This window comes from Pristiophorus japonicus, chromosome 4 (genome assembly GCF_044704955.1).
Source record: "Pristiophorus japonicus isolate sPriJap1 chromosome 4, sPriJap1.hap1, whole genome shotgun sequence".
Taxonomy (NCBI): domain Eukaryota; kingdom Metazoa; phylum Chordata; class Chondrichthyes; family Pristiophoridae; genus Pristiophorus; species Pristiophorus japonicus.
In genome coordinates, this window is record NC_091980.1 from 189,109,753 (window position 1) to 189,129,992 (window position 20,240).

General features: G+C 44.2%; 1 protein-coding gene across 1 annotated transcript in view; it reads left to right on the forward strand.

Annotated features, from left to right (window-relative positions):
- fntb (farnesyltransferase, CAAX box, subunit beta) overlaps positions 1 to 20,240 on the forward strand; it is a 147,514-nt gene that overhangs the window by 54,162 nt on the left and 73,112 nt on the right. Inside the window, exon 3 of the mRNA XM_070878945.1 lies at positions 19,676 to 19,748. Within this exon, the coding sequence (XP_070735046.1) occupies positions 19,676 to 19,748 (73 nt within the window). The remainder of the gene's footprint in view (positions 1 to 19,675; positions 19,749 to 20,240) is intronic.

Consider the following 20,240-nt stretch of genomic DNA (forward strand, 5'->3'; position numbering starts at 1 on the left):
AAACGAGTGTACTATGCTTAAACAAAGGGGACTACAGTGGGATGAGGGCAAAGTTGGCTAAAGTAGACTGGAAACACAGACTAAACGGTGGCACAATTGAGGAACAGTGGAGGACTTTTAAGGAGCTCTTTCATAGTGCTCAACAAAAATATATTCCAGTGAAAAAGAAGGGCGGTAAGAGAAGGGATAACCAAGGAAATAAAGGAGAGTATCAAATTAAAAACCAATGCGTATAAGGTGGCGAAGGTTAGTAGGAAACTAGAAAATTGGGAAAATTTTAAACGACAGCAAAGAATGACTAAGAAAGCAATAAAGAAAGGAAAGATAGATTACGAAAGTAAACTTGCGCAAAACATAAAAACAGATAGTAAAAGCTTTTACAGATATATAAAACGGAAAAGAGTGACTAAAGTAAATGTTGGTCCCTTAGAAGATGAGAAGGGAGATTTAATAATGGGAAATGTGGAAATGGCTGAGACCTGAAACAATTATTTTGCTTCGATCTTCACAGTGGAAAACACAAAAACCATGCCAAAAATTGCTGGTCACAGGAATGTGGGAAGGGAGGACCTCGAGACAATCACTATCACTAGGGGGGTAATGCTGGACAGGCTAATGGGACTCAAGGTCGACAAGTCTCCTGGTCCTGATGAAATGCATCCCAGGGTATTAAAAGAGATGGCGGAAGTTATAGCAGATGCATTCTACCAAAATTGTCTGAACTCTGGGGAGGTACCAGCAGATTGGAAAGCAGCTAATGTAACGCCTCTGTTTTAAAAAAAGGGGGCAGACAAAAGGCAGGTAACTATAGGCCAGTTAGTTTAACATCTGTAGTGGGGAAAATGCTTGAAGCTATCATTAAGGAAGAAATAGTAGGACATCTAGATAGGAATTGTGCAATCAAGCAGACGCAACATGGATTCATGAAGGAGAAATCATGTTTAATTTACTGGAATTCTTTGAGGATATAACTAGCATGGTGGATAGAGGTGTACCGATGGATGTGGTGTATTTAGATTTCCAAAAGGCATTCGATAAGGTGCCACACAAAAGGTTACTGCAGAAGATAAAGGTACGCGGAGTCAGAGGAAATGTATTAGCATGGATTGAGAATTAGCAGAAAGCAGAGAGTCGGGATAAATGGGTCCTTTTCGGGTTGGAAATCGGTGGTTAGTGGTGTGCCACAGGGATCGGTGCTGGGACCACAACTGTTTACAATATACATAGATGACCTGGAAGAGGGGACAGAGTGTAGTGTAACAAAATTTGCAGATGACACAAAGATTAGTGGGAAAGCGGGTTGTGTAGAGGACACAGAGGCTGCAAAGATATTTAGATAGGTTAAGCGAATGGGCTAAGGTTTGGCAGATGGAATACAATGTCAGAAAATGTGAGGTCATCCACCTTGGGGGAAAAAAACAGTAAAAGGAAATATTATTTGAATGGGGAGAAATTACAACATGCTACGGTGCAGAGGGACCTGGGGGTCCTTGTGCATGAATGGCAAAAAGTTAGTTTGCAGGTGCAGCAGGTAACCAGGAAGGCGAGTGGAATGTTGGCCTTCATTGCGAGAGGGATGGAGTACAAAAGCAGGGAGGTCCTGCTGCAACTGTATAGGGTATTGGTGAGGCCGCACCTGGAGTACTGCGTGCAGTTTTGGTCACCTTACTTAAGAAAGGATATACTAGTTTTGGAGGGGGTACAGAGACGATTCACTAGCTGATTCCGGAGATGAGGGTGTTACCTTATGATGATAGATTGAGTAAACTGGGTCTTTACTCGTTGGAGTTCAGAAGGATGAGGGGTGATCTTATAGAAACATTTAAGATAATGAAAGGGATAGACAAGATAGAGGCAGAGAGGTTGTTTCCACTGGTCGGGGAGACTAGAACTAGGGGGCACAGCCTCAAAATCTGGGAGAGCCAATGTAAAACCGAGTTGAGAGGGAATTTCTTCTCCCAGAGGGTTGTGAATCTGTGGAATTCTCTGCCCAAGGAAGCAGTTGAGGCTAGCTCATTGAATGTATTCAAATCACAGATAGATAAATTTTTAACCATTAAGGTAATTAAGGGTTATGAGGAGCGGGCGGGTAAGTGGAGCTGAGTCCATGGCCAGATCAGCCATGATCTTGTTGAATGGCGGAGCAGGCTCGAGGGGCTAGATGGCCTACTCCTGTTCCTAATTCTTATGTTCTTAAAACACATGCATGGCATAAGAACATGATGTCCAAATTGAGAAGTGTGACGTATAAACCCACCTTCTCCATACATAGCCTTCAGTTGAAGTCTAGTCCCGTAGGCCCCGGCTTTGCCATCACAGTCATCATTCTGTTCTTCCGACATTCACAGACGTCAACACTTTTCAGGAGTGGTTATTGCAGAGTGATAGCAAGTAGGAACCTCTCTCTTTCTCTCAAGTCCAGGACCGCTAAAGTCAAGTTGCACTGCTGCTATCACTTTGACAGAGATAAGCTAACACAGCATTGGCCAAGACCAAAATAGGGGACCCTCTAGCTCTTTTGTTGGGAAAATGCTGGAGTCCATTATTAAGGAAGCAGTAGCAGGACATTTGGAAAAGCATAGTTCAATCAAGCAGAGTCAGCATGGTTTTATGAAAGGGAAATCATGTTGACAAATTTGCTGGAATTCTTTGAGGATGTAACAAGCAGGGTGGATAAGGGGGAACCGGTGGATAAGGGGGAACCAGTGGTGTATTTGGATTTCCAGAAGGCATTCGATAAGGTGCCACATAAAAGGTTACTGCACAAGATAAAAGTTCACAGGGTTGGGGATTGGCTAACTAACAGAAAACAGAGAGTCAGGATAAATGGGTAATTTTCTGGTTGGCAAACAATAACTAGTGGGGTGTCACAGGGATCGGTGCTGGGGCTTCAACTATTTACAATCTATATTAATGACTTGGAAGAAGGGACCGAGTGTAATGTAGCCAAGTTTGCTGATGATACAAAGATGGGTGGGAGATCAAATTGTGAGGAGGACACAAAAAATCTGCAAAGGGATATAGACAGGCTAATTGAGTCGGCAAAAATTTGGCAGATGGAGTATAATGTGAGAAAATGTGAGGTTATCTACTTTGGCAGAAAAAATAGAAAAGCAAATTATAATTTAAATGGAGAAAAATTTCAAAGTGCAGCAGTACAGAGGGACCCAGGGGTCCTTGTGCATGAAACACAAAAAGTTAGTATGAAGGTACAGCAAGTAATCAGGAAAGCAAATGGAATGTTGGCCTTTATTGCAAGGGGGATAGAGTACAAAAGCAGAGAAGTCCTGCTACAACTGTGCAGGGTATTGGTGAGACCACACCTGGAGTACTGTGTACAGTTTTAGCCTCCGTATTTAAGGAAGGGTATACTTGCATTGGAGGCTGTTCAGAGAAGGTTCACTCGGTTGATTCCGGAGATGAGGGGGTTGACTTATGAAGATAGGTTGAGTAGGTTGGGCCCATACACATTGGAGTTCAGAAGAATGAGAGGTGATCTTATTGAAACATATAAGATAATAAGGGGCCTCGACAAGTTGGATGCAGAGAGGATATTTCCACTCATAGGGGAAACTAAAACTAGAGGACATAGTCTCAGAATGAGGAGGAATTTCTTCTCTGAGGGTTGTAAATCAGAGGAATTCTTTGCCCCAGAGAGCTGTGGAGGCTGGGTCATTGAATATATTTAAGGCGGAGATAGAGAGATTTTTGAGCAATAAGGGAATAAAGGGTTATGGGAGTGGACAGGGAAGTGGAGCTGAGTCCATGATCAGATTAGCCATGATCTTATTAAATGGCAGAGCAAACTCCAGGGGACAAGTGGCCTACTCCTGCTCCTATTTCTTATGTTCTTATATTCTTTTGCTTGAATATCACACGAGGTGATTCATTTAAAATCTATGGAGCCAAGTTTCGGCCTGAGTTGCTCCTGTTTTTTTTTGGAGCAACTGGTTTAGAATGGAGTATCTTAGAAATTTGAATTCTCGGCATTTAGTTTGCTCCAGTTCTAGTCAGTTAGAACAGGGATGGGAGGGGGAGAAGGGGGGTAGGGGGAGAAGGGGGGTGCGGGAGAAGGGTGGGGGGAGAAGGAGGGTGGGGGGAGGAGGGGGAGAACGGGGGATGGGGGGAGGAGGGGGAGAATGGGGGGGGAGGGGGAGAAGAAGGGGATGGGGAGGGGGGGAGAAAGGGGGTGGAGGAGAGGAGGGGGGGATGGGGAGGGGGTGGAGGAGAGATGGGGGGGATGGGGAGGGGGGGGGAGAAAGGGGGTGGACTAGTTCTAACTGACTAGAACTGGAGCAAACTAAATGCCGAGAATTCAAATTTCTAAGATACTCCATTCTAAACCAGTTGCTCCAAAAAAAACAGGGGGTGGGGGAGTGAGAGGAGGAGAGAAGGGGCGTGAGAGGGAGAGGGAGGAGGGAATGAGAGAGGAGGGAGGGAGGGAAGGAGAGGCGGGGGGGAGGGGAAGGGAGAGAAGGAGGCTGAACGGCCGGGCCCAAGACTTCGGGCTGGATTTACAGGTAAGTGGCGTCGGGTCTCGGGGTGGGGGGGGGGGGCGGGTCGCGGATGTCCGGGGGGGGGGGGGGGGGGAGGGGGAGAGTCGCGGAGATCCGAGGGGTGGGGGGGAGAGTTGCGGGGGGAGCAGAGGTCGAGGTCCGGGGTGGGGGGGAGTGGGTGCAAGAGAGCGGGGGTCCGGTCGGGTGGGAGGAGTCTTATCCACGCAGCCCCAGTGAGGCCATTCGGCCAGGGCTAGGGACTGCGTGCTTCGGGCCCCTCCCACAGTTTTGGGCGCCTGGAGCTACTGCACATGCGCGCCCACTGTAGCCCGCATGTGCAGAGTTCCCGGCACTGTTTTCAGCGCAGGGACCTGGCTCCGCCTCCTACAGCTCATGCTACGCCGCGCCCAGCTCCAGAGGGCCGGCCTGCAGGGAGTCGGAGAATAGGTAAGTTTTTTTTAGGCGCACTTTCTGGCGCGAAAAACGGGCGTCCAGGATGGGCGCAGCCCGAAACATGGGCCCCATATGACTTGTATGCTTTTGCTGAGAAAGTGACAAAAATAGTGGATGACCTGTTGCTACATGTTATAGAAGATTTTAAAGGAAAGGAATTATGAATATTTTTCAGTATTTGATGAATTAGTATGAATTTCGTATACCTGAAATGGCTACTTTTAAAGGTCAATGCTGGGTGTGTTGATAATAAAATGGCTCCTGGCCAGTTGCTGCTGTCAACAGGGCGTTGTAGCATGGAGGCCACGACCTGCGAGAGACCATCAGCGGCAGATCGGGACCATAAAAGAAGCGGAGGTGCGGCAGCCCAAGAGCAGCGTGGAGGCATATTACTCCAGGGAGCAGTGCGAGCTGGTGCAGGAGGGCAATGGCAGCGAAGACTGACGTCATCAGGTCCAGGTTGGTGATTGAAGCGTGGGCAGATACAGCAAGAGCGGCGAGAGACTGTGGAGGGATGTGATCGGGGCCCAGGGGAGGCGTGAGTTCGGGGCCAGGGGCCATGGGGCAGCACAGGCCAACCCACACTGCAATATGTGTGCGCACTAGGTTCGTGCAGCAGAACTGGTTTCTTGTCGTCTTGGAGAATCCTTGCCACTGGACCAAGACCTAGCTCTGTCAAGCCCGTGTGGTGGCTGGTGTGCAACGGCCACCACACGTTAAAAAAAATCCACGCACAGGCTTCTTCCAGCCTTCAAGATGTCGTTCAGACCCTTCATTGAAACACCGTTGAAACATCCTTTTTTGGTGTGGAAGCAAGTCATCCTCGTTTCGAGGGACCGCCTATGATGATGATGGTAGCAAATATCTCCTAATGAGTCCACATAATGTGCAGAAACTGCACTTGTCCAATCACAAATCCTTGATTAATTGCCAAATTTCATTTGTGTATATGAAATAAAAAGCCTCTGCAGTATTAAAATTCAACATATCTGCATTTGACAAACGGGATATATTAAGAAAATAAGAAGAATGGAGAATGCACAAAGGCTATTTAACCCATTGTGCTCGCCCCTCTAAAATGTCAACTTAGCCATCCAAGCATCCAACTTCATCTTGGTCATACCCTCACATCCTTGATTCCACTCCCCTACCTGATAATAACTTTTATTTACATAGCTCCTTTAACGTAGTAAAATGTCCCAAGGCACTTCACAGCAGTGTTATAAAACAAAACATAAATTTGACTCCGAGCCACAAAAGAAGAAATTAAGGCAGATGACCAACAGCTTGGTTAAAGAGATGGGTTTTAAGGAGTGACTTAAAGGAGGAAAGAGAGGCGGAGAGGTTTAGGGAGGAAGTTCCAGAGCTTAGGGCCCAAACAGCTGAAGGCACGGCCACAGATGGTTGAGCAGTTATAATGAGGGATGTTCAAGAATTTAAGGAGCGCAGACATCTTGTGGGATTGTGAGGCTGAAAAGGATTACAGAGATAGGGAGGGGCAAGGCCACAGAGTGATTTGCAAACAAGGATGAGAATTTTGAAATCGAGGCATTGCTTAACCAGGAGCCAATGTAGGTCAACAAGCACGGGTGAGCGGGACTTGGTGTGAGTTAGGATATGAGCTGCTGAGTTTTGGATGACCTCAAGTTTATGTAGTGTAGAATGTGCGGGGCCAGTCAGGAGTGAGTTTCCAAACATTTCCAGATCGACAATTCCTAACATTTAGAGTCGTTTGAGTACCTGCATTTTTTCTGAGATCTGTTTTCAGGTTAGATCCTCTGGTCCTCTGGTCCTACCAATCTGACTAACAAACATAATATTCTGGGTTCAGTTTATGTGAAATCTTCCCCTTAGCTCTCCTGACTGTAGAACTAAAGCTTCTCTGCTATTTTCTCTATAGTTAATACCATTTACATTTTGGACTGTCCTAGTTGCTATTCTCTGCATTGTCCCCAGTGCACGTGTTACTCCAATTGTGGTCTGACCAATGCACTCAAGCATCAGCATAATCTTTGTAGACTTAAGTTCCACTGTTGTGGCAATTTATCACCACATTTTATTTGCATTTTTAGTTGCTTCTCCACATTGACATTGAAATTGATTAATCCATTGTCACACTCAATCCCTTTCAATGTCTCTCTCTGATAATTCTAAATCCTTCAACACATTCTTCTAATATGCAGTACTTGCATTTATGAGGATTAAATTTGCATTAGGTGTCAGCCTTAGTTTAGTGTGAGCATGTACACCTCTGATTCAGATGGTCATGGCTTCAAGCCCTACACCAGCATATGCCTTTGTTTGATCAACAAATTTGCCGACAGTTGCTCCAATACCTTCATCCAGAATGTTAATATAAATCATAAAGAGCAACAATCCTAACATCATCCCTGCAGGACTCCACTGATAAACAGTCTCTGTGCAGAACCACTACTATTAAAACAACCCTCTGCCTACGAGAACGCAACTAATTCCTTAGCCACTCAGGACCTGCCTTCCAATCCGATTGAACCCTTAACCTATAAACTAGCTTAGTGCGTGGCACCTTGACAAAAGTGTTTGAAAATCCAAGAATATTATACTGACCGAGCTAGCTTCATTATCCAACCTAGTAATCGTCTCAAAAAAAATTCAACTAAGTTGGTGAGACTTGACCTTTTCCAGAAGTCATGTTGAGTCTCGAAGAACCCCTTCTCTGTCTAGTTGGTCATGCAGAGTATGTTAAATGCTCCCTTCTTGCAGCTTCCCTATAAACTGAACATGACAGAAAGCATATAAATGCAGTAGATTCTCCTTACAACCGATACAACCAACTTATTTAAAGTATTTGTTTCATATGATAGCTCTACACACAGAAATATTAATAATGCACATTGCATCAAGCTGTTGGAGTGAGGGGGTGGTTTTGGTTGAACTTTTTGTCTTTTCCCAACCCCCCCATCCAACACTTGGAGAGAATCAGTCCTGTTTGGTATAGTTCTCGAGAACTATGCAAAAAATGAGGTACATCATGTACTAAAACATCAGAAATTTATGCATTTAAATTCAAATCTTCCAATTTGCTTTAATGTAATTGCAGAACTTATCAGCTAATTTTTGCAGCGTATGAAATGTGCAGTAAATTAATGCATTATCATCTCTTTAGTATTTCTTGAGTATTAATTCTTCGTGGAAGTGATTATATAGTATTTCAACTGTGCTTTTCTCAGCTTTGTTTGCATAATTCACTGTTGACAGGCAAGTCTTTGTGGTAGTCATTTTTGGTTAGTGACTAAAATGATTTAATTTATTATCCTGAATTCTTAATATTCGAAGTTTTTGTTGAAGTGCTCCTCTGCTGTCGTGTCAACCCGACTCTGACAATCACAGTCGGGGAAAATTGGTTTGTGTTATAAGTTAGACACTAGCCTATAAACTGGGAGACATGGGATTCAAATGCAGTGTAGACTGATGGGCTGAAAGTCTCCTCTGGTTGTTGTGAGGATCACTGTTTTGGTGGGTACAATCCAGCTTTACTGCCACTCAGAGGCTGAAGGACGGCTGGTATTGGAAATGGAAAATAGTTGTGATGTGTTGTTGCTCCTTTGTTGTTTGGGTAGACTAGGTTTTTCATTCCGATATGAGGGTTCTTAATATTGAGTTTGAGTGTTACCCAGCACTAACATTCCTTACCTGGAGAACAAAATTCACACAAAAATTATTGCAAAGAATCTACAAACTCATTGCTTCATGAAATTTAGCGCACAACATAAGGCAGCTTGTGGAAAAATATAGAAATGAATTTTAAGGTGTAGCCAGTTAATTGCTATCTATAACTTAATCTTGCGGAGTTAGTCTCGCAGTATTGTTGTGTTTGGTATTGTACTTTTGACTTTATCATAGTGTCAGGACAATATCAACACCAAAGCAAATGCTATAACTATCCACAATGGGAATGCGGGCTTTAGTCCTGGTGTGGTGATCTTCACATCCTGTATCCTGTTGCAGCTGAGCTGGAGGAGGATGGAAGGCATTTGCTGGCTTTAGAGGAAATACAGTTCCTGTTGCTTCCACGTGGCATGCCACTGAGAAATGTGGCAGTGATTGAGTCTGTTCATAAAGTTTATCAGCAGATGGAGGCAAAGAGGCAGTTTACTTTTTTGTTTTATTCATGTCTGTTTCACCCCTCAGTTTACAGCTGTGCTTTTGCTCTTTTAAAATTATCAGCTTGGATTTTCGGTGATCCTGGAATTGCTGCAAAGTTTTCTGTTTCCTTATTGTCCTCTGAAGTTCTATTTCTTTTGATAAAGCAAAAATTGTAGCCTTTTATATTAAATATTTTTATTAATTTTGTCTCGGATCTCTACCATGTAAACAGACTGTCGGGCTTTCTTTTAAGCGAGGTTGATCTGTAATTTTTGCGTTTTCAGGCTAATGTTGATGTAATGATTGAAATATAGAAGAGGCAATGATTTCACCTGGCACAAAGCACAGCTTTATATTTCTGCCAGAAAATAATAAAGACCTGGTGATTTGGTGAGTTTATTCACTTGAGACCAAGAATGCCCCAGGTTCAATTTTCCAAACTCAGCTAAGTTGTGTTAAGTTTCCCAGTGTCGGCTAGTCAGCCAGCAGTAGGAACATTGCAATTGGCTTCAAAACCCTGAGGTTAGGAAAGAGAAAGCTAATCCCACTTGATTGCTATCCAGCAGCAATTGTATATGTGTGGAGTTCAGGTGAAGGCAGGATCAAGCTGGGCTGTAATGCTCCTTGCGGTTTATTAGTCGACTGACTCTCGCTGTCTAAGCCAACGCATGAATGATGGCCTCTTGAGAAAGGTATTACAGAAGGATGATTGGTGCCTGTGGAACTGCACACTAGTAAGGAGTCAATGCTTTTAGAAGAGAGGGAAGAAACTTTACAAAAAGAATGTGAAAAATCACAAGACTAAATGCTTTCTGATCTTCATTCAAAGGCTTAAATATTTAAATTTGGGAAGTCCGTATCTTGCCAGGTTTCAGAATCATTTTGAATTTCTTGTCATTGTCAATTTCATCTGACAAGATTGTTCAGCATATTCTCTCAGAACGGTTGTATTTTTAGCCCTGCACTACGTGAGTTAAATAGAAAATGCGTCACACTGTAGGTTGTAAAGAAATTACAATAAATCCACCAGGACATACTTGGGTTGATGCTGCTCTGCCATCAGTGAGCTGCTGATTCATTTACCTATGTTGTCCCTCAGTAGAAACCAAGCTATTAAAAAGAGGAGGCTGTCACTGTGATCAGAAATCTGATGCTTCTGACCTTTCCGTTTCCATTAAAGCTGCAGAATTGCTGCAGATGAAACCATAAGTGACATTAACTGGATACTGAGCGATTACGCCACAGGCCACTGTGACTCATGCAATGAACTGGGGGTGGCAGTAGGTAGGGTTTGTTCGAGTTCCTGAGAGTCAACTTCGTGTGTTTCATTTTTTCCCCCGTTGTCTTTTGCGTTTATCTTACTTTTTAGTTTTGTTTCAATTACAGAACAAGGATTCTCTCTGCAATTGCTGATCCTGTACAGAGAAGTAAATGTTTGAGATTCGACTCAAAATGGTTTTAAATTTTAAGCAGTTGTGAGAATACCAGCAAGTAACATTGTAGAGCACCACAAAGACTTGGACGGTCCCGAGGTTCAATTCCTGGTGTGCGCGATGGCAATAAATCGCAAGGTCCCGCGATGACACAGCTTTTGATCAGTGTGAGTAACTCTTGCTAGATGGTGGGCGTTAAATGAAGACAGAATTGTGGTTTGCTGCCCCACACTTCCATTCTCAAAGTGGAATGTCCTGCCAAAACTCAGTTTGGGCTCACATGAAGAAAATATTTTGAAAGCTTGCCATTACTTGGGGGAATTGTGTCATGCCATGAATTGCCACCTTGAAGAAAAGAATGGAGAAAATCGGGGCAGCAACAAAGTTAACAAAGTGATAATTTTCAGATTCATTTCAGAGTGTTATTCCATTATGTGGCAGGGTTTGGCTTTCTGATCTGATCTGGACATTTAGTTTTTAAAAGTGGCCATTGACTTTTCTTGTGCCGTACAAAATTAGCACCATCAACAGGAGGAAACGAACATTGAGTAGAATGGGCCTATATTCTCTGACGTTTAGAAGAATGAGAGGTGATTTCATCGAAACGTATAAAATTCTTAGACGGCTGGATAGGGTAAATGCTGAGAGGTTGTTTCCCCTGGCTGGAGAGTCTAGATCTAGAGGTCGGCCATTTAGGACTGAGGTGAGGAGAAATATTTTTAATCAGAGGGTTGTGAATCTTTAGAATTTTCTACCCCGGAGGGCTGTAGATGCTCAGTCATTGTGATGCTCAGTCATTGTGAATATTCACAACTGAGATCGATAGATTTTTGGACACTTGGGAAATCCTGGAATATGGGGACAGAGCGGGAAAATGGAGGAGGTAGAAGATAAACAATGATTGTATTCAATGGCGAAACAGGCTCGAGCGGCTGTATGGCCTACTCCTGCTCCTAATTCTCTTATGTTCTTATGTTAACATTAGAACCAAACCTCCTCTTAGTAAACTGCTAAAGGATTTTAACATCTTCACGAAGACTGAGCTTTGTTTTTCTAAATGTGCGGTGCATCTCACTTCAGAGTAAATCCCATACAAGGGGAGGGTGGTGAACCCGATCTGCTCTGCATAAAGCGTCTATCTCTGTGGTGTGTTTATGTAATTTATTTTGTTTTAATGCAAAGGTATCATTTGAAAAATCTTGTTACTGTGCAAGAGTTGCGAAATTGAAGTGATACTTCAACAAAGGCTCATGTCAATTACATTTTTGAGCCTCACCCCAGTCATTTAATCCGCTAATGTTAGAGTGTAAAGGCACTCGGAAATAACATTAGATGACTGAATGCTGAACACTGGGGGGCCGAAATTGCCTCCACCTCCATAAGCACCATTACTGCCTCCAAGGCAATGGGCTGACCCTTCCGAAATTGCCCTGGGGCCGGAAGCGGCAGAAACAGGTTACCGCGGCATCCTTTTTCCCGCCACGTAGGGCACGCGCTGATCCCTTACTGACCGGTGGCATCCCGTTTTCTGGAAATTGCTCTGCGGGAGCCGCGCCGCCACCAGTTGGTGCCCCGGGCAGCTTTCCCCAGCAGGGAGCTGTTTGTGGCTGTGCCGTGTCCGCCCTTAAAGGGGAGGTTGCGCTGCCAGCGACTCATTTTATATTTTATTGTCAACCAACTGCCATGGGTTTGGCCATGCCTCCGACAGGCACCCCCAGCAAACATTTGGTCTCTTAATCTGAGGAATGACGTTCTTGCTTTTGAGGGAGTGCAGCAAAGGTTCACCAGACTGATTCCCGGGATGGCGGGACTGACATATGAGGATCAACTGGACCTTTATTCACTGGAGTTTAGAAGAATGAGAGGGGTTCTCATAGAAACATATAAAATTCTGACGGGACTGGACAGGTTAGATGAAGGAAGAATGTTCCCAATGTTGGAAGTTCAGAACCAGGGGACATAGTCTTAGGATAAGGGGTAAGCCATTTAGGACTGAGATGAGGAGAAACTTCTTCACTCAGAGTTGTTAACCTGTGGAATTACCTACTGCAGAGAGTTGTTGATGCCAGTTCATTGGATATATTCAAGAGGGAGTTAGATATGGCTCTTATGGCTAAAGGGATCAAGGTGTATGGAGAGAAAGCAGGAAAGGGGTACTGAGGGAATGATCAGCCATGATCTTATTGAATGGTGGTGCAGGCTCGAAGGGCCGAATGGCCTACTCCTGCACCTATTTTCTATGTTTCTAAATCCTGTAAGTGGCTATTAAAGTGAAACATTATGGGGAGTTAGAACTCCAAACATCCAAGGCCTAGAAATTTGAGTAGGCCAGAAACCTGCTGGTGCCATTGCGGGCCAAAGCTAACGGTTCTCTGTAATAAGAGTGCAGGCTGGTATTTGGGTGCTGCCTGCTGATTTACATTAGCACAGTACAAAACCTGCTATGCAACGCTCTTTCCAGTGGTAGTCTCAGCAAGGGACCCAATGTAGCGTGGCCGTAGAGTCCTTGGAGCGAGGCAGCGTTCTCTTAAATGTAATTTTAAAAAGTAGTGTTGATCCCTTAAAGGGGAATTGAATTCTAAAATGAAAAAAATCATTTAAAAATAGGCAGTCTTTAGCCCTTAGAATTCAGCTGTCTTCCGGATGGAACAAAATGGTATAAGTGCTTCAGCACGAACGCAAATGACTCAACAAGCCAGGGAAGGGGCACCCAGGGTCTCGCATGCAGTACTGCGGCTTTGTGCAGGGGGATCAACACTGCAAGAGGTCCTCTACCCACAGGGGCCAGGAGGCCCTTCAGAAAGAACAATGTGGGACCAGATCACCGAGGCTGGTACTGCCAGCAGTGTCGCCTGCACGACCTGGCTCCAGTGCCCAAAGACGTTTCATGACCTCAGACCAGTAATCAAGGTCAGTGAATGCATCTTGAAAAGCCATCTCGTACCAACTGCAGCACTATTCTTACACATTGCTCATTGCACGACTCCCCCTCCCTGGCCCCCCTCCCCCAAATCATTCACCTACCAACAATCTGTACCAAACACCATGCACACCTCCCATTCCTAGCTTCACCTCACCCCATTGGAGGAGATGGTGCTGGCCATTTTTGGCAGTGTCATGGATGAGCCATTAGCCAGCGGCAGGGCTGAAAGGATACAAGATGCTGATATCCTCCAATGTTATCCTTCTCACATCCCACTTCCCCCTCATCCCACAATATTTTCTGACATGGTGTAAGCATGCAGCTCTTGCTTTCTCATCCTCTCCTCACCACAACTCTACCCTTGTGCCTTCCTCAAATCACTCACCCAAGAAATGCACCCTGCCCAGCCAGTGGTTGAACAAGAAGAGGGAGAGGAGAGTGAAGAAGAAACACCATCACTTGATTTGATACTCCCAGCTCCTTGAGGTCGTCCTGCAAGGTTATCTGCAGTGTCACCCACTGAAAGTCAGCAGCCTTCCACCAGTCATGCTGCAGCCACTGGGGTAGCACTGCGTGACATCAGTAAGATAGGTAAAGGCACACACAAGACGGTAATTAAGGGAATGCATAAGGATGCTTAGTTGATTTCTTGATGTCATACTGGATGGACAGAGGTATAATGATGGATTGGAAAGTTTGCTTTGTGGTGGTTTTTATTTCAGCATTGTGACCAAGAAGACACTGTGATTGTCAGTAACAGAGGGAAGGTAAGGTGTGGGACAAATGTTGAAAGGGGAATTGGGGTTGTGGCCATTGGTACTAAAGGCGGATGATTCCATCCCAGATATCCCGGCCAGAGAGGGGCTGTTTGGGTTGCATCCTTCCTTCCACTTCCTCCTCTTCTGCTTCTTCCACTTCCCTCAGCGAGCAGATGCTGGAAATCTGAAATAAAAGCAGAAAATATTGAAAATGTTTTGTTCCTCTCTCCACGGATGCTGCCTGACCTGCTGAGTATTTCCAGCATTTTCTGTCTTCTCAGAGGCCTTTCTTTATCATCCAAAGCCTTGGAAGCATCCAGCAACACTCCCTGCACACTTTAAAAACTTTTAACATCTATTGCACCAAGCCACTACCTCAATAAAACATTTAAAAAGTCCAAAAGCTTAAATCCAAGCTTGCCTGAAAGATGTGTGTGTCCCTTTAAGAAGTGCTGACAGCGTTGCTGCAGGACTGCTTCATGCTCAATTTTCTGTGCATGCTTAGGATTAAAGAGTGAGAATGTCCAAGTTTGCAGTTGTGGCGTCAATTCAAGCAATGCATGCCAATTGATGTTACCATCTACTAATTTACATTTTGCGGCAGCGTTGTGGCCCTTGTTGGAAAGCTTTCTTGCTCTTTTCGCTTTGTTGCTTTAAACGTCGGAATTACACACACACTCAGTTGTAGTAATGGCAGAATTTGGTCTTTTATTTAAACCTTTTTACACAAAAACCAGTATGAAAGTTACTGAGGCAAACACACTAAACATATCATCATCATAGGCAGTCCCTTGGAATCGAGGAAGACTTGCTTCCATTCTAAAAATGAGTCCTTAGGTGGCTGAACAGTCCAATATGAGAACCACAGTCCCTGTCACAGATGGGACAGATAGTCGTTGAGGGAAAGGGTAGGTGTTACAGGTTTGCCGCATGCTCTTTTCGCTGCCTACGCTTGATTTCTGCATGCTCTCGGCGATGAGACTCAAGGTGCTCAGCGCCCTCCTGGATGCACTTCCTCCACTTAGGGCGGTCTTTGGCCAAGGACTAAACACTAAACAAACCTAGTGCATGCTCTCTGCTCAGGAGTACTTAAGGAAGTAGCCCTTGAAATAGTGGATGCATTGGTGATCATTTTCCAACAGTCTATCGACTCTGGATCGGTTCCTATGGACTGGAGGGTAGCTAATGTAACACCACTTTTTAAAAAAGGAGGGAGAGAAAACTGGTAATTATAGACCGGTTAGCCTGACATCAGTAGTGGGGAAAATGTTGGAATCAACTATTAAAGATGAATAGCAGCACATTTGGAAAGCAGTGATGGGATCGGTCCAAGTCAGCATGGATTTATGAAAGGGAAGATGTGTATGTCCCTTTTACAATATACATTAATGATTTGGATGAGGGAATTGAATGTAATATCTCCAAGTTTGCATATGACACTAAACTGGGAGGCGGTGTGAGCTGTGAGGAGGACGCTAAAAGGCTGCAGGGTGACTTGGACAGGTTAGGTGAGTGGGCAAACACGTGGCAGATGCAGTATAATGTGGATAAATGTGAGGTTGTCGACTTTGGTGGCAAAAACACGAAGGCAGAATATTATCTGAATGGTGGCAGATTAGGAAAAGGGGAGGTGCAACGAGACCTGGGTGTCATGGTACATCAGTCATTGAAAGTTGGCATGCAGGTACAGCAGGCGGTGAAGAAGGCAAATGGTATGTTGGTCTTAATAGCTAGGGGATTTGAGTAAAGGAGCAGGGAGGTCTTACTGTAGTTGTACAGGGCCTTAGTGAGGCCTCACCTGGAATATTGTGTTCAGTTTTGGTCTCCTAATCTGAGGAAGGACTTTCTTGCTATTGAGGGAATGCAGCAAAGGTTCACTAGACTGATTCCCGGGATGGCAGGACTGATATATGAGGAGAGACTGGATCAACTGGGCCTGTATTCACTGGACTTTAGAAGGATGAGAGGGGATCTCATAGAAACAGAAAATTCTGACGGGACTGGACAGGTTAGATGCAGGAAGAATGTTCCTGATGTTGGGGAAGTCCAGAACCAGGGGACATAGTCTGAGGATAAGGGGTAAGCCATTTAGGACTGAGATGAGGAGAAACTTCTTCACTCAGAGTTGTTAACCTGTGGAATTCCCTACCGCAGAGAGTTGTTGATACCAGTTCATTGGATATATTCAAGAGGGAGTTAGATATGGCCCTTACGGCTAAAGGGATCAAAGGGTCTGGAGAGAAAGCAGAAAAGGGTTACTGAGGTGAATGATCAGCCATGATCTTATTGACTGGTGGTGTAGGCTCGAAGAGCCGAATGGCCTACTCCTATTTTCTATGTTTCTATGAGAAACACTATCCAAAACTAGCGTCTTTTCTCAAACAGCCTTCTCTCACATCTCTTTTACAAAATCCAGCCTTTGAATTCTACATTTCATACATAATATCAATGGTACATACAAATAATTAACATACAGATGATGTAGACTAAATGACCATTGTCCTGAAATCACATCTAACTGCTTCATGAATTACTGTACACCATCCAGGTGATCAGTAGGAATTTCTTCGATTCCATGCATAGTATCAATGCTACATATACATAATTAACCTTCGGATGATATAGACTAAATGACCAGCTTCCCATTGTTCTGAAATCAGGTCTCACTGCCAAAATAAACCCTTGCCATGATTTACTGTAAACATACAGGTGATCAGATTGACACATTTGAATGTCTGAATGGCTCCATATCATCTAGCATCTTGTTTTGTGACATCCTCTGCTTTGATCCAAACTTCAATCAGAAAGCTGCTTCAACTTTTAACCCAGTCACAGAATTATGGGCTTTCACTTCCACATCTCTTACCAAAATGACGGCCGCTGTGCCCCGCTCCAGAGGTGGTTGGGAGCAAGGCGGCCGCCATTGTTCCCCAGAAAACGCATTAGCGGTGGCGGTGCAAAGGTGAGCAATTTCTAGGTCTAAATATTTTAATAACTTGCCCTATGGATTTAAATTTCTAGCTTTCTGATTTCTCGGGCAGCTATAAGAATAATCTTAAGTGCATGTTATCTGCTCCTTTGTAACAGTGACACAATCCTGCTACAGGAAATGACTAACAAGATCACCATGTTTCTTTAGTTGAAAGTGAAACTGTTTTGAGAAAAATCTCCCCTGCCCTTTTCCCTGAGCATTGTAGCAGCCCCAGTTGAAAGACAGCCAGGTCAGTGCCAATGCCAATCAAGATTTTTTTTTGGACATACTTCAGCAGTATGTCTATCGCTATTCATCCTCTCATTCTTCATAATGAGAACCTCTCATGCTGAATATCCTTTTAGTACATCCTTCTTACAATAGAGTGCCCGGGTGTGCACACCGTCGTCTTCTGAGGCAGTCCCCCGGAGTCGAGGACGACTTGCTTCCACACTAATGAGTTCTCAAGTGACTGATGAGACCAATGCGGGATCTAGTCTCCGTCACAGGTGGGGCAGACGGTGGTTAGAAGGACGAGTGGATGGGGTGCTTGATTTGTCATATGCTCCTTCCGCTTTTTGTACTTGGCTTCCGCGTGCTCCTGGCGAAGAGACTCGAAGTGTTTGGTGCCTTCTCGGATGCTCCTCCTCCACTTTGAGCGTTGTTGGGCCAGGGATTCCCAGGTGTTGATGGGGATGCTGCATTTGTTTCAAGGAGTCCTTGAGAGTGTCTTTGAAGCGTTTTCTCTGCCCACCTGGGGCTCACCTGCCCTGACATACCTCAATATAGAGTGCTTGTTTCGGGAGTCTAGCATCGGGCATGCAGACAGTGTGGCCCGCCCACCGGAGCTGGTCGAGCATGGTCAGTGCCTCGATGCTGGGGAAGTTGGCCTGAGAGAAGGCTGATGTTGATGCATCTATGCTGACAATGAATTTGCAGGATTTTGCAGAGGCAGCGTTGGTGGTACTTCTCCAGTGCTTTGAGGTGCCTACTGTACATAGTCCGTGTCTCTGAAGCATATAGGAGGGCAGATATCACTACTGCTCTGTGGATCATGAGCTTGGTGCCGGGTTTGAGATCCTGGTCTTCGAACCCTCTTTTCCTCAGGCGGCCGAAGGCTGCACTGGCACACTGAAGTCTGTGTTTGACTTCGTCATCGATATCTGCCCTGGCTGATAGTAGGCTCCCAAGGTATGGGAAGTGGTCCACATTGTCCAAGGTCTCATCGTGGATCTTGATAACCGGGGAGCAGGTTCGTAGAGAACCTTTGCACACAGTATTCCAGCTGTGGCGTTTCTTGTTTTGATTTTGGGACTCTGCTATCTGCCGTGACTGTGGCAAAAATTTGAAAGTGTAAAAAAAACATTTCCACAAACTCGATCTTTGTACACTCTAACGTTGGTTGTATAATTTTCCAAGCTCTCATAGTTCAGGTGATAAATGGTTTGAGCTTTGTTCTTGCAGGTTGTGACTTTCTCTCAACTCATTTATGCGTCTGTGATTTGTAATGCATTCCAGCCTATGCATTGCCCAATGTATATTTTATAGTACTTTGGCAGGGTTCATTTATTCTGTTCAAACATAACAATGGTGCAGTGTTCCATGCTGTCAGCTGAGGTTCTGCTCTGAAATTTGTTATGAACAATGTACTATATATTTTACTTGGACAGTTCAGCAGCCACAGCACAAGCTCATCTTGCCTGATTAACAACAGGTGATGACCTCTTCAAATACTATTAAACTTTGAGTTCCTTGAAACTTGTGTAATAAACTGAGTTGGGCTTCGAAATAGTGACACACATAATCTGTTCTTTAAGAATTATGATATCCTCACTCATGACTGTCAAGTGAATTCTGTTTCTGGCCTGTGAACTCATCCCTTTTTGGCGTGGAAGCAAGTCATCCTCGCTTCAAGGGACTGCCTATGATGATGATGATGATGATGATTTTTCTGTCTTCCATTTCTAAAACCTTACACTAAATTAATAACTTAATGAGGGTGATTAGTTGATTAATTAATTACATTATTAAGCGATGTATGCTGAAAAAAATGCTCATTTACTGCAAATCCCAGAGACTGCTGGAAGCGAGGGGAAGTATCAAGTTTCCAGTTTTTAAGAATTGTATGACCAGCTCTTACTTTTATCAAGTGAGCTGTGCATGAGCTCACATTATGCCACAATCTAAATGCAATGTGTTGGGGCTTAGTGTCAGTGTGCAGCAGTACTGTGATTTATTTTACGTCACTTGGGTGTAAGAGTGCAAGATATTCATAATTTGCACAACTGAATGGTTAAAAAGTCCAATGCATCAATTCATGGTGTGGCTTGGGACCTCGTATTGCAGAATTGTGCACTTCCCAGTCTGCAATTGTCTGTCTATAAAAACCCCAAATTATAACGTTGAGTAACAGTCCTAACACATTATGAAAATATTAATTATACAGCAGCAGGTAGAGGTTCAGTGCTGCCTAGATATCTGCATTGGTTGATTCAATCGTGTGTGCTGTTTTCCAGGCCTGTCCTTCAAAGGGAGAAACATTTCCAGTACTTGAAGAAGGGTCTGAGGCACCTCTCAGAGTCGTATTCGGTAAGGCTTGAGGCAAGGGAGGTGGAAGGGGAAGGGATAGAATCGCGTGTCTTGAACTTTTAATATGTAGGATCAATGTGAAGTTTGGAGCTTAGCTGTTGATCTCTTACTAAAATGCTTTGCTTTATGTGCACACACTGACTTTCAAATCCACTTTGTGTTCAGCTTAGGGGTTTTTGGATAACCCAAATTTGAAGCATGTAGTTATTTAATGGTTAGCTTTGGGGTGTGAAGAGCATTGAGAAGAGCTTAAGGTCTGATTAGAATCAGAATCAAGTTCAAATATGAAAATATGTAACAAAAAACTAACCAGTATACAGACTCCATCCAAGAACAGTTTTCGTATTCTTCACACTCTTCTCTTTGAGAATAGTGCCAAGTAGTGGAAGGATTCTCGGGCTTATTAACAGTTTGACAGACCATGATGCGATTACTCATTCCATCAATATAACCATCTTTATAATACCTGATAGGGTGGTTAATCCAAAAAGA